The 18,015-nt window shown below is 38.8% G+C and overlaps 1 protein-coding gene across 2 annotated transcripts; it reads left to right on the top strand.

Moving 5' to 3' along the window:
- Positions 1 to 264: 264 nt before the first annotated feature.
- LOC141619532 (mediator of RNA polymerase II transcription subunit 13) lies at positions 265 to 17,962 on the top strand. 2 transcript variants are annotated; one of them, XM_074436544.1, is made up of 23 exons: positions 265 to 523; positions 1,154 to 1,236; positions 1,670 to 1,743; positions 1,834 to 1,973; positions 2,074 to 2,160; positions 2,503 to 2,590; positions 2,737 to 2,820; positions 2,992 to 3,069; positions 3,206 to 3,285; positions 5,235 to 5,313; positions 6,090 to 6,377; positions 7,129 to 7,188; positions 7,841 to 8,087; positions 8,452 to 8,691; positions 9,323 to 10,666; positions 10,953 to 11,220; positions 12,119 to 12,251; positions 12,697 to 12,784; positions 12,925 to 13,003; positions 13,211 to 13,506; positions 14,500 to 15,598; positions 16,381 to 16,737; positions 17,152 to 17,962. In XM_074436544.1, the coding sequence occupies exons 2-23, from the start codon at positions 1,213 to 1,215 to the stop codon at positions 17,703 to 17,705; spliced, it is 5,787 nt and encodes a 1,928-aa protein (XP_074292645.1). In that variant the 5' UTR covers positions 265 to 523; positions 1,154 to 1,212; the 3' UTR covers positions 17,706 to 17,962. The 2 variants fall into 2 exon arrangements, with proteins under 2 accessions (XP_074292645.1, XP_074292646.1); XM_074436545.1 differs by having other exon boundaries at positions 286 to 523; positions 1,166 to 1,236.
- The last annotated feature ends 53 nt before the right edge of the window (positions 17,963 to 18,015 follow it).

Here is an 18,015-nt window from a genome sequence, read left to right on the forward strand (position 1 = left end):
GACATAGTAATAAAAATATCAATTTACATTGATCATGGTATATATTTATATGAATTTAATGTCAATAAGTCATTACAATGATTAAAGTGTCCTTATAAAATAATACTTGTACTAAAATATTAACTTTTATTATAACTATATAAAACAAAAATACAATATTAACTATATATTTTATTTGATTATACTAATAAAACAAAAGATAAAAGAAAAAAAATTAAATTGACCAATGATGTTTTTTAGTTAGACAAATATGCAAACTAACATAAACTCAACCTCATATAAATCAACATTCACCGGAATGGAACCCGACTCGCTCGACCCGTTTGACAGGCATAGAACCCGGTAATTGACCGACCCCCTTTACTTCGTCTCTTCGAATTTTGACATCATCACACACCATGGCTATCTTCGTCGTTGCCCCTTCGTCTTCGATTTGACGGTGACTTCTCTTCTCTCTCTTCGCCGCCATTTCCGCCGTATCGCCGCCATTTCTGCCACCTCTTTCGCCATTGTTATCGCTTGTGTAAGCTCTAGAGCATCAATTTCACCTTTATGTTCTTTAATTTCTGTTTAATTTGATATTTTGTTGTTCTAGGTTTATGTTTTTGTTAATTTAGAAGCATGATTTGGGGATAATTTAAGTAAGTTAAGTATGATTCAATGCTCAAGCTCTACGTAAATTGTGTATTTGTGTTGTTTGATTGTTTAGAAGCTGGAATCACTTACGTGTTGTGTAATTTCTGTTTAATTTGATATTTTGTTGTTCTAATTTGATGCGGTGTTAATTTAGGGATAATTTAAGTAGTTACAGTATGATTCAATGCGCATTTTGCTTTGTATGATTGTTTGGAAGCTGGAATTTCACTTTTGTGTTCTTGAATTTCCGTTTGATTTAGTGTTTTGTGATTATAGTTTGATGTTGTGTTAATTTAAAAGCGAGATTTACGGATAATTGAAGTAGGTTAAATTGATTCAATGCTCAAGCTTTACGCACTCTGCTTTGTTTGATTTGGAAGCTGGAATTTCACTGGCGTGTTCTGGAATTCTGTTTGATTTAGCGTTTTGTCGTTCTTGTTTTATACTGTGTTAGTTTGGAAGCAAGATTAGTATGATTGCTCGAACTCATGTAATTTGGTTTGCCTGATATTTGAAGGTCGGAATACAGTAAGTTGCGTATGCTCAAGGAGAGAGTGTGATTCTGCTCCTTCCTGGATGTGGACTAATATTTTCCGAATCGTATGTTTATTTCCCTGGTTTATCATCATTTTGTTGTAATTTTGCTTCTTGTTTCCATTCTTATCGCTCGCTTGGGATGTGGGCATCATTGTTACTAAGATGATATATCTTAAATGAGCTAGGAAATGTAGGTACTGGTGGTGGTGGCGGAAGGTGGAAATGAGGAAGAGAGTCTAATGGTTATTCCATAGAGGGGGACTAGTTATCTACATGCCACCCTAGGGTAATGCATTACCCTTATTTCAGGGAAATAGTTTCCCGTCACTTCTTCTTTCGTCCTTCCACTACCATCGCCAACCACCAATCTCCTCGCCTTTCTACTTATTTTTAGCTCTATTACTTTGGTAGTAGTTGCTCCCATCCCAAGCGAATCCTTAGTGGTATAATATAAGTATAAAGTGCTTAATTGTTTGCCACTTGATTCAACATTCAGGGAGGCCTTCATCAGATTTCATGGTTCCAGTTTCTCCCTAACGATTCCGATGTAACCTCTTTGCCCGACATTAGGTTTGCGCTACCTCTTGACATATGTTGCAGTCCTTCTCAAAATGTTGTTACCCTGCTCTTCTTAACAATACTTATTATCGCGATTGCCAGTGCAAGGGCAGGACAGCGAGATGCTGCTACGCATCAAGTGCTTTCTTCACATCTTCAGTTACAAAAGGAAGGATTTCTCAGCTCGTGGACCAACTCTTTTGTGGGTCCTTGGGATCCTTCTCAAGGGACACACAACCCTGGTAAGGCATAACCTCCCTCCCTGCCTGCCTTGTATTAGTTGTATACAATACAGGTTGTTTTCTTCTGGCCCGCTCTTTACTAGTCATTTCATGTGCACAGACGAGAAAATTAAACTATGGCTTTTTCTTCCTGGCCGATATTTGTCCATTCCTGAGACTGCTCAAACTGCTGCTTCTGGATTAAGAGGTACCTCCCATTTTTGGCTTATGTTTTCTTTTTCTTCCTTCTCCCTTATCTGTTTTTTCTACTGCTGCCGGTTGCTTTTATTTTGATCTCTAGTGGACCCCCAAAAATTCACAATCCTGTAACTATCGAGTATAATGAAATAAAGCGGAATGGCTCATGATATTGATTGCGCTTCTTATAATATGTGGATCGTTGTAACACAAGCTACTCTTCATACAATTTACCCCTTACTGTAACACAGTCAGGAACCTTGAGCCATTGGGCTGATGTCGTTGTTTGTATTAGCTTTATTTTACCGGTTCAGCTGTCATAACAATTTCCTTACAATGTTTCTTGTTTAAGTTATTGCCTCTGGGCTTTGGGTGTCTCCGGGTGACTCTGAAGAGGTTGCAACTGCTTTATCTCAAGCTCTAAAAAACCGGCTAGAAAGGTTGTTATCCTCACAGTCTGTCTTTCGATTTTTGCTACATTTCATGTCAAGAGCCAAATTTTTTCCTTAATGTCCGTTATTTTTAATGTTCTTAGTGGATAGTGGATACTCTTATATCCACATCTAACGTTTTTCTTCTACTGCAGAGCTCTTATGGAACTCTCTTATGTGAGGTTCGGAAATGTATTTTTAAGGTATCGATCGTCCTCACACAATGAAGAATTATTCAGGTTTGTTGCAAGTTTCAAACAAGTTTGCTGGGTTTATTTCATGCCACTGCATATACACTGGATTAAATTAAAGGTCAAGGTTAACTATTTGATCCATAATGCTTGTAAACGGGGATGCTACATTTGTAGGAAAATTTCAATTGAATTCCTATGGTATTCTTATGTTTGTAGGAAAGGCCAGCCAACAATTGAGTTTGTCTTTGCTGCAAGTGAAGATGCTATCTTTGTGCATGCTGTATTATCAGCAAAGTATGTGATGCCATCCTTTCTTAATTCATATTCATATTTACGATACATGAATGTAATTTTTTTCAACTTAGAGCTAATGTCATCATATATACTGTGTGACGGTGCATTATACCATACTTTTTTTGACGTTTCCCAGGCATGTTCGAACTCTATCTGGTGGAGATATTGAAAAAGTGATGAGGCTCTCTTCAAATAATACTGGTCAGAGATTTCCTGGTTGGTACTCCTTGAGTCCTTGTTAAACTGCTCATTTCGTAGGTTGTCTTGGTGAAAGAAGTTTCACTGTTTGATTCAGACTTTTTTGTTTTCCCATAAATACCAGCACCGGGTAATCACCTCTTTGACTCCTCAATACTTAGCAGTTGGAAGTTGGAACCTAGATTCACACCTATAGAAATACTTCAGTTTTCCCATAAACTTGTGGCATAGTCCTAGTGTCAGATACTTGTGGCGTAGTCCTAGTGACATAGGTTATAATATGCTCTAATCTGACAACTATTGCAGGACTGTCGTTGCTTTTGTCTTTTAGTTTTATTCTATGTACTGATGATCTAATATTGCATTTTCCTGGTCTACCAGTACACATCTCTTATGTCCTAGCAATTCTTGTCACAGATTAAACTGGGGAAGCATTCCTTGCAGGGATTATAGGGAATGTTTTTTTGTTCCTGTTTCTTGTTCAGATTTATGATTGCATACTCTGCAGTTAATACACTTAAATACTATGGTTGGTATGTTTTGAAGTTGGATGAGTTTGCTACATGACCTGCCATCGTTTTGAACCAATCATGTATATGCACACAACAAAATTTTAGTCCCAACATGATCTGGGATTGGTTAAATTGAATACAAAGGCTTCAGTCCCAAAGCTTTTTGGAGTTGTCATTGGCCTCGGTACACTTTGCGCCTCTTAAAGTTAAGGTTTGAAACCATTCTTGAACAGCAAACCAGTGAAATAAAAGGAAACACCATAGAACTTAAGTAAGATGTTAAAAAATATAATTAACCCAATTAAGTATTATTATTTTTTGCTTACATTCTTGATACTCACCCTTCATCTCTCCTCAAACTCACTCCATCCCTCTTCCAAAATTTTGAGTTTTTCAAATTTATATCTCAGATCTAAAATTTTGTACTTGATTTTTGGAAAAAACCAACACCACCAAAGTGTTTGTCCTTATTTTTTTTGGTCTTGTTCTTTGATTTGTCAGAAATTTCACCGATTGCATAGGCGGTAGGTCCAGTGACAGTGATGCTTTTAGTGGTGGCTGCTGTTTGGTGGGGAGTCGAGCACTTGAGGTCGGGTTGGGGTGGTGGATTGAGTGGTAGTCAGGTGGTTTTGTGGGTTAGGCTTTGGTGAAGACGATTGGTATGGGGTTGTAGATGGGTGGTGGACTGGTGGCCGTGATGGGTAGGAGACTAGGAGGCGGGTGTGGGAAGGAAGGGCTGGTGAGTGATTAAGTGAAAGGTAAATGATTGACTTCAACACTTTTCTTAAAAAGTATGTTGAGAGGAATGGAAAAAAATATATACTCCCTCCTATTCACTCATTTCTTCCCCCTTCTATTTTGCACAAGAATTAAGAAAATGATTTTGGACCACACAAAACACTCTATTCCACTCTACCCCACATGTAATTAAATTTGGACCACACAAAAGTTACCAAAAAAGGAAAGAGGGAAGAAAACCCGACTTACCCAAAAAGGAATGAGGGAGGAAATGAGTGAATAGGAGGGAGTATAAGATATATTAAGTTTAAAAGTTCAAATATGCTTGCAAGTTTCCTAATTGTTTTCATTGAGAGAAGAACGATGATTTTACTTCCTTAAAACATCAAGTCATAGAAGGTGAAAAGATAATTGGATAATTTCTTAACTTCTTATTGAGAACACTTGTAAAACAACCTTAGACTTGACACGAGACTGGCAATTTTTTGCTGAGATGTCACGTGGCTTTTAGTTTGCATCTCTACTAGGCTTTTATTTATTTTGTATAGATTATCATGGTAAAATTACAGAACCAGTTTGGCCTTTACAGTCTATCTCCACCTACCTGATGTGTCATCGGGTTCACTGCCTTTTCGTGTGTTATGTATTACTTATAAGTAATTGCATGTACTATAATAATTACTTCTTTTTTTTCCTTTTTTCTTGATGATGTGGCAGCTATAGTCTCTCCTCATGGAATGCGTGGCAGTGTAACTGGATGCTGTTCAAATGAACTTGTGAAGCATGTTTTTATTGGGTAAGTTATGGGAGATTGTCTCTTATTCCTCTTGTCAGCACTTTGTTTGTATTTACAATCGGGAACAATGTTGCATGGTTTTAAAAATCAGCTCCGACAGTATAACCCAACCGACTTATCATTGTTTTGATGTTTACCATGCCGTATTTATAGCGAAATGGCCGAGATCAGGCGGCGACGGGTCGATTCCAAGTTCAAGTTTCAAACTGAGATTTCTTGTTTCTGATTAAAGCACTCCGTCGACCTAGTTTACCTACCAGTCTGTTCCACCATGCAACTGTTCCCGGGAATTTCTTGTTGAATAATCGGTTAAAAGTATCTAAACTAAATGCCGCTGTTAGGGCTCTAATTTTGAGGTGTGCCAGATATATGAAGGCACGCCTTTACAATTAGATACCCGTTTTTAGAAGACACTTCATGAAAATTGCATCAGCTATCTCAGACAGTCAAACCTCACTTTATTAACTATGTAGATGAAGAGGAGATACCTCCTAGAATGTTTTAACATAAGGTGATGGTCGTACAGGGTTAAAAGAAGGGTTAAAAGCTCTAAATATAAATGAGCGAGTTTCTAAAATAAGGACATGGTTTCAAACTCTTAACGAGTTACGTTATGTTTAAAATAGCACCAATCTTAGTGTGTTGCCTTCTTATTATAAAACCTAAATGTTTACGACCATTTACAGGTTTTTTCTGATACTTCATGCCTGAAACATCTCAACAAAGTGAAGCCTAATTTTGTTTCTGTATTACTCTGTTGTGGCTCATTTAACCAGGTCTAGCACATCTATAACTGGGCTTGTAGGTTTACCATATCCTGTACCTCAAGCTCCAGGTTGCAAGCTACAAGGGCATAATTGCTACATTGAAGTTTCTCTTGGTTGCAATATGCCTAATTTTAATCCCGAAAAGTCCTATCATCCAACGCAAAACACTCCCTCCTCTTCTAGAAGCAACGAGAAAGGATCAGGTGATGCTACTGCTTGCGAAAAAACATTTGTCTATCCTTATGAGGCAGTTCTTGTTCCAGTCTTGAAACCATCATATCCAAGATCTTTGAAAAGGTAAATTTATCTTGGCTGTTGTTTGTTGGTCCGTCATTATGGTGAATGCTTTATTACTCTCGCTTTTTCACCATTAACGAGTCATTAGTTCCTTGGCTATTGGTAGCATGCCTCTTTATAGAAAGATAATGGGAAAGTCTTAAGATAAAGAACAATGGACTTTGTACGGGGTTCTTAGTTTTAGAAAGCGTGCTTTGGCTCAAGGCACAGTGAGGCACTGCTTTAGGCACACCCTGTGAATAAGATGCACAGGCGCAGCTGGGGCAGATTGCTATGCAATTTTATACTTCTTCTTCTTGCTCGTTATTATGCTCCTCCCTTTGCTTTGTTACATGTTAGCCTCCTTTAGAAAGCAAATTGGGGTAATGTTGCACAATTTCTTTTGAGAGATGCAAGTTTATTTGAAAAAAGGAATAGTGCCTTGGGTGCTTGAGGCACGTACGGTGTAGCCTTGGGCTGTTGCATGGTGCATCTCACACTTGTAGGGCTTGGCTCCTTAATTGCTGGCCATGGATTTTGTATACTCTTATGCTGTCATATAACTGTTTGTAGTCTTATATGACTTCTATCTATATATCGATGGTAATATAAGTTGGCATCCAGGTGCAGGTGATTCTATTGTTTAGCTTTAGCATAGAGATGGACATATTGTTTAGCTTTAGCATAGAGATGGACGTTATGTACTCTCGATTGCCAGATTTACCTTAATTGTGACGACCTTTTTTCTTGGCTGATCCTCTAATTCTTGCAGATTTTGGCTTCATAATTGGACAGGGATGTCATTGGCTAGTTCTACCCTCTTTATGTATTGGTTAGTTTTTACCACTTGAGCGTTTTAGCATAATAGTCTCTGGTTATTCTTTCCCTCTTTTAAAATTTTGTTAAACCTTTTCTGCTATATAATATGGTTTTTTAGCGTGCTGTAAAAGTTAGACTTGACAACCATCTCTTTGTATAATAAACATTGTTGAATTTTGTCTGCCGTCTTGCTTGGTTTCATTCACATATTCGATAAAATTTGAAGATGTCAGAAAACTTGTATGGTTTGATCAAGTTAGTAGGTCCTTTTCTGGTCATCTGGGTTTGGCTTGATAGAGGCATATAATTTGTAGAAAAATCTATTGTAATGATTTTATTTTGAGTTGTGTCCAAACATTCTCGGGTAGGTCATTTCCACCGCGTCAATTCTGGCACCCTATTTAGGATTTTGGGTATGGTCTGGTATAGGTCACCTGGTTTGGTTTGCAAGGTTTAGATGTACGTAAATTTTTATTTTTTCTGATTTATTATGCTCTACTGCTCCAAATGCATATATTAAACTGCGGAAGTGTTATTTTTAAAATGATGGATTGAAGTCTCCCATATCTTCACCCGTCTATTATTTTTAGTCGTATATATTGTTGTCAGTAAAATTTACTTTCTTTTACACACTTTCTCATTTTACATCTGTTTATTTGTGGCAGTGATTCTAAGACGGATGATGTGGATGATTCTTGGTCTGAATCTGATGGAATTTATTCGCGTCATGGCTTTAATAGTAGTAGCAATAGCAACACTAGCAGCGTGAGCAGCATATGTAGTAGCTCAAGTGATAGTGACTGTATAACGAAAGCAACTTTTGGTGACCTTGAGGCCGATGCTGATTCCTTAAATGGTAGACAGTCCGGGTTGTCCTCTTTTACATCAATGGAAACCAATGGTCCTAAACAGGTCAGCAATTTTGAGCAGTCTGTATTATGATGGTTTGTTCTTCAAGTAATGTGTGTTTAACATTGATGTGCTTTTGTGGTACATGCGTGATGCGACTTTGTTCTGTTCAACAAAGTGTTACCATAGGGTCTTGTTAATAGGGGTAAGTGCAGCATAATGTAGGCACATTTATGTTAACAGACTGTTACGTCACTTATTGCTGAGTTCTAATTATCATCTACACGTGTCGAGTTTTGTAGAGCAGTGTATTCTTTCTTACATCCTTATCTAAAACTGAAGGTGTTGATATTCACCTTGAGAGCATATGTACCTATGCAATGTTTGCAAAAATTGCTATACTGATGAAACTGAAGTGTCAACACAGGGTTTAAAACGGCCTAGGACAGGGCTAGATAATTCCTTGGTTCAAGCAGGCGGTGCAGGGAGTGCTCCGACACATGATTGTGATAATTCAGACATCACAGGAATTGCAAATGATCAAATTGGATCTCAATGGGACTGGGACGATGATGACGCTGGTGTAGGCATGGACATCCAAGCACTTCTTTCTGAGTTCGGCGACTTCGGTGACTTTTTCGTCAATGACTCCCTGCCATTTGGAGAGGTATTGTTGATTTTCTGTGTAAAATTATAATATGCTTAACTGTTCATTAATTGTATGAACGTACCTCTCCTTACATAATTACTAATGCCTATGTATTTATGCCATAATAGCACAATCTCCAATGAACACTTTGAAATGACAAGAGAAAGTGAGATGCATTTTCTCCCCCTTTCTTAAATCTGGCTGACATTATAAGACAATGTGCTTGTATAGATACGTTGATTCAGATCCCTGTATAAATTTCCTTTTTGTGATGCCTTTACTTGTATTTTCAATAAGGCTGATTAGTGCCTCTGTAGTGCTTAGACTGCTCACCATCAGCTGTTTGCCTTTAAAATCGGACATAAGTTGCTTCAGACATTTTTTTTTTGGCTTTCATTTTGGATCATTTGGAAACAACCTCTTTGTGTTGCCAACATTGGGGTAAGACTGCATCCAACCCCTGTTACCCTGCTATTTGTGGGATCCCTTGAGGCATTGGAGTAATGTTGTTAATATTGTTGGCTTTCATGCCTGCTAATTTGTCAGTCTTATTTGTGAGGTTGCATTTTTCTCTCTTTTTTTTTGCTGGTGAACACGATAAGAAAGCACTTCAAACTGTAACTCATCTTGGTGTTGTTTTCTTTGGAAGCCCCCAGGAACAGCAGAGTCTCAGACACAAATGTTTTCTGGGCAAGAATATGGAGATAGAGAAGGCAGTCCCACAGCTACAGCAATGGATGTTTCAGATCAGAATCTCTTACCCGTGGGTTTCCAAACAACTGAAAGCTTTCAGCCTCCAACAAGTGTGGAAGAATGTGTTAGCACTGTTCAAGAGGCTACCAAATGCACTACTCTATCTGGTCTTGTCAGCTGTGCACCAGCAGTTTCAACAGGTGAGGCAGAACGCGTAATGAAAGCTGAAGCGTTGTTATCTTTTGCTCCTGAGTATGGAGCAGTTGATACTTCAAGTGAGCTGTCATCAACTATCTTTAAAAGTCCTTATCAGCCAAAATCTCAAAAAGCGGAAAGTTTAAATTCATGTGGGAATGCTTATGTGTATGGGGCAACACCGCCTTCATCTCCTGGAGCTAATGGACGTGAAGAGAATCATAACATGGCTATTGATTCCAGATTACACACTTTAAAATATGACACGGATGCTGTTTTCCAGAAATTTTACACCCAAATTGCTAAAGGGGAAAATCCTGTCGATAAGAAGTGTAAAGTATACAATAACACCGTTACTTCATCTGAGAGATCTTCCATGTCATTGGTCTCTAGTATTAACTCTGCAGCTGCAACAAACTCTTGCCAGAACATGGCTAGTGAAGTTGTTAGTGGGTCTGAGCATCTTCTTCTATCTCGAAGGATAGTCCCTGCTTCTGAACTTGAGTGTCTTATATTTCAGGCATCTATGCGCCGGATAAGGCATACTCTAGTATCTGTTGGTAATTCCGTTCCTACAGCCTGGAACAGGTCTGTGAGCCAAGTTCCTGGTGATTCGGACAGCATATTAGACAATATGTCTACCAAATACGAATCAAGGAAGAAGGAACCCATACCAATTAGAATTGCTGGTGATGTTGACGGAGGAATATTGGATGGTTCATGTAACGCACCCATTGGAGTTTGGCGCTCTGTTGGAGCACCTAAACATCCCAAACCTTCTAATATGCCTACCACTGAGGCCTTTTCTTTGTCTCATCATACATTTAGTGAGGAAACCGTGATTGCTTCTGGAAAAAGACAGTCGCTTAAGGATTTTGTTAATGCCATACCATTACTTGTCCAACAAGCTGTCTCCTTTGTTGACCTGACACTGGATGGTGAGTTTGTTGACGGTCCTTATGGCTGGCTTTCTTTGCAAGAGCAGAGAAGACGGGGATTCTGCTGTGGGCCACATATGGCTCATGCAGGTTGTGGCGGCATTTTGGCTTCTTGCCATTCTTTTGATATCGCTGGTGTTGATTTGCTTGATCCTATTTCAGCTGATGTAAGTTCTGGCTGTGTGCCCCTACATACTGAGTTTTAGTGTCCGGAAATTTTATTCTGCTGTAGAGTTATTAGTTGAGTCCTAATGCTCCTAAGTGCTTACCCTGGGTGGTGTGATTCTGATGAGAGAACTCACCAATCGAGACCAATGATGCTTGTTTAACTTTCACGTCCACTTGTTCAATAATGCTCATTGATAATTTGCAACTGTGTCTAGTTGGTGATTGCGCTTCTGTCTGAACCTTGAACTTCTTAGTCATTGGATTATTGGATCTTATTTGTTGCAGGTCCAGGCATCATCTGTGATTGGTTTGCTGCAATCTGATATGAAAGTAGCATTGAAATCTGCGTTTGGCACTGCGGATGGTCCTTTATCTGTCATAGATTGGTGCAAAGGCCGGTCTCAATCAGTAGATGGAGGAACATTGCTTGAAGCATTATCCGCTGAATCCTCTGTAAGTGATTATAGGGATTCTTCCAATACTGCTGCGACGTCTCTTGAAGACCCGCTAAGCCCACCTCTGGCCTCTGTCAGCATGTCTTCTGGTTTGAGAGGTATAGAACACTTGTATTATTTGTTTTATTGATACCTCAGTAGCTCAACGCTTCAGCAGTTAATGGAAATCTCCTATAAAGCTTAATATCTGATTTTAAGTGCTTTAGAACCTTTAAACCTCACAAGGCCTCACCATAACTATATTCTAAATCCTTGCGAAAATCTCAAAGATTCCAAGAGCTACATCTTTTTTTATATAATTTTTTTATAGAACTCTTAGGTAGTTTGGCTACCGCTTCATCATCTCTGTTCACTTGGCAAATTTAGCAATAATAAATTGATTAAGTTCACTTCATACATCTGGCCGAACTGTTCCTCTACACCAAAAGAGACCTTGCTAGTTTAGTTGCTTTTCACATCATTCGATTAGCTCAACTTATCTTATTTTTCTAAATCTTAAAATTCACTTCAGACAATAAGTCCAGAGATGTTCTGAAAGTGGACTTGAGTAAAAGATAAGATGAAGAGAATACATCTGTCTTTGGTGTTTCAACCTCAACAACAGCATATTGATGTTGACTATAATTCTTCTGCTCCTTGACTTGCAACTGATACTAGCAATAAGAAAAGTGATTATGAAAAAGAGTACTATTTTTAATAACACAGGCATTAACCCCTTGGGGAAGTGGATATGCCCCTAAAACTTGCTACAACATGTGGACTAGGAGTAGGTTTAATGCCATTGAAAAGAGACAGGAGTCTAAAGGCCCTTGTTTTTTTTTTTTTTTTTTTGCATGTTACATGTGGTCATACAAACACTCATAGGAGATCCCTTTCTTTAAGGATTTTGTTGTATAATGCCTGTGACTTTTGCTTACTGTTAAGGCATGTAACTTGTTAATGCTTTGTTTTTGTGATTAGGATATATTTACACTAGAAATATTTCTCTTTTTACAGATGGAGGTAAAGGAGATGACAGTAGTCAAAGAAGGCCTAGCCAGGAACACTGCATATCAGAGTCGGAGCAGCAGCTGGGGTCTCGGAAGAGGGCAACCCTCTCTGTTATCCCGTATCCTTCTATCCTTGTGGGGTGTGTAACCAGCTAATGTCATCCTATGCACTCACCTCGTCATGTCATTTGTTTTGGTTCTTCCCTCTTCCTTTATTATATAGATACCAATGTGAAGTACTTTATGTTGCTTGAGAAATCTGCTCAAGTTTTAATGTGTCTAAACTCCATATTGATATATGATGCATGATATTGTGAATGACATCTATCTGAATTCAGAATATGGTGCAAGTATCATCACATTTCACAACTTAATAGTAAACATATCTTGATTCCCTCGGCCAATAATGTTGGCTCATAAGCAAAAGTTCCGAGATCCACAGAGATGTCAGTTCATCTGCAAATGAGCTGCTGATCTTGTCGTAATTTGAGCCCTTGGATGATTGGCCGTGCTACTCAGTCCTTTGTATAAGGGGAATAGAATCTGAGAAATTTAATTGCGAGGATAACGTGAATATGTTTGCAGGTACCAAGATGATTGGCTGAAAACATCTGCAAGCTCTTTGCAACACTGGGAAAAAGTTCCTCTTGAACCTTATGCTTTCCAAAAACATGTAAGCTTTAGAGCTACCTGAATTGAAGCGTGCATTGTTTCATTGATTTTGGTTTTACTGGCTAACAATTCTCACGAAGTTGAAGCTCAAACTAACACGTAGTTCTTTTTCCTGTGTCACATTTTCTCGGTTGACTGCAGATGTCATATTATGTTGTTTGTCCGAATATTGATTCCCTTCCTTCAGCAGCTGCAGACTTTTTCCAACAATTAGGAACTGGTAAGTAAAAGCGATCGTTATCTTCCTCCCTGGTACTTCCTATCTTTCTAGTTAAAAATAAGTGTCGATCAGAAGTCACGCTGTTTTCACCAAGTCCTTGTCTTTCCCCCTTAATACGTTTTTTTACTAATATACAAAGTTTTTTTTGTTCTTTTTCTTTCCGTAAGTGAAGGATGCTTCCTGCTAATTGTAACTTTTTTTTTCTAGTTTACGAGACGTGCAAATTAGGGAACCACACACCCCATACTGTTGGAAATCAAATGGATGTAGATACAGGGAAGTGTTCAACTTCTGGCTTTCTTCTGCTTGATAGCCCTCGATCAATTAAAGTAGAGAGCAACACTGCTTCTCTGGTGGGATCATTGAGTGACTATTTTCATTGTTTATCAAATGATTGGGATCTTGCGAGCTTTCTCAAGTCTCTTTCAAAGGTTCTTAAGACCTTGCAGCTTGGCTCATGCTTTGCGGCAAATGCAAAGGAAGAAAATAGCAGCCCTTGCACTGTAAGTGATCTTCTCAGTTACGTGTGTCCAACAACTTTCAATTCTGAAGTAGCAACTTTTCAATGTAACTTTTGATTTAGCTCATCCTGGCTGTTTATTCTTTTTAAAGAAAATATAGTAGGGAAGAATGGATACGCCTTGTGGCCCAATTTAGCACCTTCTGCTCACTCATAGTGTCATGTAGAGGTATGGCTTATGTCGCCTTGTGGTTCAATTTAGCACCTTCTGCTCACTCATAGTGTTGTACTCATGTAGAGGTATGGCTTATGTAGTTACCACACAACAATGATGTTATACGACATTACATCAAGTTGGGTCTCCGAAACGCTTCATATTTTTAGTTATGAGGAGTGGAGCATAGTAAGTGTCCAGTTCAAGCTTTCGATGCAAAAGTTTTGGAATTAGAATGAAACTATTGGGAATCTTAGGCTAACTTTATTGTTTAAGGAGGCTATGCATGAGGCTAGAGGTTGGTTGCTGTTTTTGTTTGGGTAAGTAGTAGATGATACCGCTTAAAGGCCCGGAAGTGGTTGACGTCAGTGAACAAAACACATCAAACTTGTCTAGAATGTCTCTTAAGGCTAACTGTTAGTTGTGCTCTTTGTGGATGTTGAAACGAACTGCTGTATCTGGATTCTGGCGTGTCTATTAAGGCTAACTCTTAGTTGTATATGTGTTCTTTGGAGATGGTGTACTTGGAGCTAGTTGCTGTATCTGGGGTCAATGTGATGACAATCTTTGGGAGTGGGTTTCAGGTTGGACCTCCAACATTTCGCTCAAACCCTGAAATGTCACTGTTCTAGTAGTCGTGCCTTTTGATGGTCTTACCTATGTTTTTGTACTTCTCTAAATGCTTCATATTTCATACTGCTTATTGACTATTTCAGGAAAAAAAAAAGTGCATGTAGATTTTTGTCATGGTTTAATTGTTGTGCTGTGGATTTTGAGACATGCAACTCACTTGGCATGGGCTTTCACTGTTTCTTGGAGCAGGTGATTTATGTTGTGTGTCCCTTTCCTGATTCAACAGCTGTTCTCCAAACTATAATTGAATCTTCTATCGCTCTTGCATCTTCAGTCTACTCATCAGACAATGATAAGAGAAGCACTTTATATAGTCACGTGGGAAAAGCATTAAGTTATGCTGCTGGTGTTGATGAAGCATCCATATCGAATATTCCTGCAATTTCTGGGTTCAGTATCCCTAAATTAGTCTTGCAAGTAGTTCCCATAGATGCCGTATTTCGAGTTACGAGTCCTAGTATTAATGAGATAGTTTTGCTTAAGGAGATGGCTTTTACAGTTTACAACAAGGCTAGACGTCTGTCACGAGGATCTTCCAATGGTTTCGCTCAATCATCAACTTTTTCTGATAGATCTAATTCCTCAATTATGCAAATGGGTAACCCCGTCCCAGGTATGTGGAAAGACTGTGTTGGTTCCCGTATTTCTGGAACGTCCCTTACAAGGGGGAGTGATCTTGATCCTGGTATAAGAGCAGGAACTTGGGATAATACCTGGCAAAATTCAAGGGCAGTGGGTTTAGGTTCCGACTCTAACAGGGCTGGAGATAGTTTCTTTCAAGAGGAAATCCATCTCATGTTTGAACCACTTTTTATTTTGGCTGAACCTGGCTCTGTGGAGCAGGGAGTGACACCTACATTTACCGGTAATCTTGCTATGGAGCTCTCCAAGCAAATGTCTGATGATAGCAGTGTCGGACATACTCAGAGTTTATGCGGAGATACTGGACCTGGCTCTCAGCTTGATGGATCTGAGGGAGATGGTTTTGGATCGAGCCAACAAAGACCACCTCCTAGCCTGCATTGCTGTTATGGGTGGACGGAAGATTGGCGGTGGCTGGTATGCGTATGGACTGATTCCAGGGGGGAGTTGTTGGACAGTCACATTTTCCCTTTTGGTGGAATTAGCAGTAGACAAGATACAAAGGGCATGCAGAATCTTTTTGTTCAAGTTCTTCATCAAGGCTGCCAATTACTGCAGGCCTGTTCATCTCCAGATAATGGTGTTGTCAGATCAAGAGATTTTGTCATTACAAGGATTGGATGTTTCTACGAACTAGAATGTCAAGGTAAATCTACCAGCTTCCACCTCGTGTAATCGTGTGTAGTTGGTATTATTTTTGCCCCTCTAAATTATTATTTTTTTGTTCATTTTTCTCAATCTTCACTTGAATCTCCTTTTTATCATTTTTAATTATTTTGATTACTTTTTTTTTTCTTAAAAAAAATTGTCATTTTTAATTTTATTTGTTTGGTATTTGGTTTTATTGATATTATAATTCTGATTTATTTTTATTTTCAACTTTCCTAAAAACAGTCAGTGTGTTGAGGTAATTTGCGTTTATACGATTCTCCTTACCTTACATTTATGGGAGTCATTGAGGTTTTGAGAGTAACGCAGTTGGTGTAATCGCGTGAAGTCTAAAAATCGTAACTGCTCTGGCCCCCATTTCTTGATGTGGTTGATTGTGACAAGTTCTTTACAGATTACAATTACTGAATGTTTCATCGATAGTTCGTTACCCACTTTCTTTGTTCTCTATTCATGGGATCGGAACTTTACTTTACTCTAGGGACCGGAATCCTTAATAGAGTTTGTGGATAATATGCTTTTGCTGATAAACCTATGTTTAACCAATTTTCTCCGCGTGGAAGACTGAAAACTAATTCCTGCATGTAGGTTGATATGTTATGACCTCAGTTAAGCAGTTAGGATCATTGACACTCTTATTTCGTTCAATATCAACTAAATTCTCAATCTTTGACGTTCTTATTTCGTAAAATCATCTAAATTCTCCTTGTTGTATGCACAAATTGAATGTTAACAACCTGACTTGCTGTGTGTGTACAGAATGGCAGAAGGCGCTATATTTCATAGGCGGTCCAGAATTAAAAAAATGGCCGTTACAATTACGACGAACTAGCCTAGATAGTGTGCCATCGAATAGTAATGGAGCTACACTCCAGCAGCAAGAATTAGATAGAAGTTTGCCATCTTCACCCAATCCCTTGTACAGCCCTCATTCAAAATCTGCTGGTATCATGAAAGGAGGCCTGGGACAAACTAATAGTAGGAAGCAGCTATTAGGTGGGCCAGCAGTTGTCGATGGCTCAACGGGACCACTTCAGTGGGTTCAGAGCATAAGCTTTGTTTCCATATCAGTTGACCATTCTTTGCGTCTTGTCTCTCAAGCTGACGTCTCTACAGGTTGGGTTTCTTTCTTTCCGTGTATTCTTTGTTAAGTGTGCAGCTAATTTCTGCTCCCTGGCATTCTTTGTGCGCAAATTCTTATTTCACGGTTCAATCCGTCTGAAATTAAGATGGATAAAATGTGACCATTTTACGATGATATGCGAACATTTCCTGATAAAAAGTTGCCGTCAGTTTATTATTAGAAAGTGACAATTTTAGTTACAACTTTTTATCATTAAATGGTCACTTTCTATTATAAATGGTGACAATTTTCTCGTCTCAAGGAAGACCAAGTGTTCTTTCTGATTGGCTAGATTGAAGGGACTTTTTCTGTTTTTTAGAAAAAAATAAAAAATAAATAAAGGCATCCTTATAAATTATAATCATATTGGATGATGACGCTTTAATAAAGAAGTGATGTTTTTACAGGGACGAGCCAAGGCTCACAGAATTACCTGGAAGGTTTCACCCCTGTTAAATCTCTTGGTTGTGCGTCTGCATCTTACATTATAGCTCCCGGTCCCACCATGCGTTTCCTCACTCCCGCCCCTCTTCAGCTTCCAACATGCCTGACTTCAGAATCCCCCCCTTTGGCTCACCTTCTTCACAGTAAAGGCTATGCAATTCCTCTATCAACAGGCTTTACAGTTTCCAAAGCTGTTCCGTCTCTTAAGAAAGATTCTAATAATATAAAAGACGAATGGCCTTCAGTTCTGTCAGTAAGTCTTGTCGATTATTTTGGTGGGTATAGTGAGAAAAGAGTGACTCATAAGCAACAAGGAGGAAGGAACATGGTCTCCGATGCCAGGGACAACCAAGTTCACGTGATACTCGAGTCCGTTGCATCAGAGCTCCAAGCTTTGTCATGGATGACCGCGAGTCCTGCCTATTTGGATAGACGTAGTGCACTGCCTTTTCATTGTGATGCCGTGTTACGACTCAGAAGACTGCTTCATTTTGCTGATCACACTGAAAAGTCCTAATGAATCTCATCGGGTTTGGCATAGTACTTCATGTAGAAATGTAATATATCGTATATCTACGTTTTTTTTAGGAAAGTCGGCAATTTGCTCACGAACTCTGGTGGAAGTAGATGTATATTCGATGAAAATATAGGACCTAGCGATTCAAGCCACCAACTTAGAATGCATTATGCCAGATGAACTTACATCTGGATTTTTGCTTATAATACAGGGACAAAGTTAAGCACGTTACCGCTGTCGGAGTGCTGGTCATCAAATTCTTCGGCCTGTTTTTTTTTTTTTTTTTTTTCCTGGAACTTATGCTACTCTT

Source organism: Silene latifolia, chromosome X (genome assembly GCF_048544455.1).
Source record: "Silene latifolia isolate original U9 population chromosome X, ASM4854445v1, whole genome shotgun sequence".
NCBI classification, from domain to species: Eukaryota; Viridiplantae; Streptophyta; class Magnoliopsida; order Caryophyllales; family Caryophyllaceae; genus Silene; species Silene latifolia.

Bases quoted from the DNA above. Each gene is read 5' to 3' on its own strand.
- LOC141619532 (XM_074436544.1), top strand. From the start codon at position 1,213: ATGTGGACTAATATTTTCCGAATC. The intron at 15,599-16,380 runs GTAAATCTACCA...GTGTGTGTACAG, and splicing joins CTACGAACTAGAATGTCAAG to AATGGCAGAAGGCGCTATAT. The intron at 16,738-17,151 runs GTTGGGTTTCTT...ATGTTTTTACAG, and splicing joins TCAAGCTGACGTCTCTACAG to GGACGAGCCAAGGCTCACAG.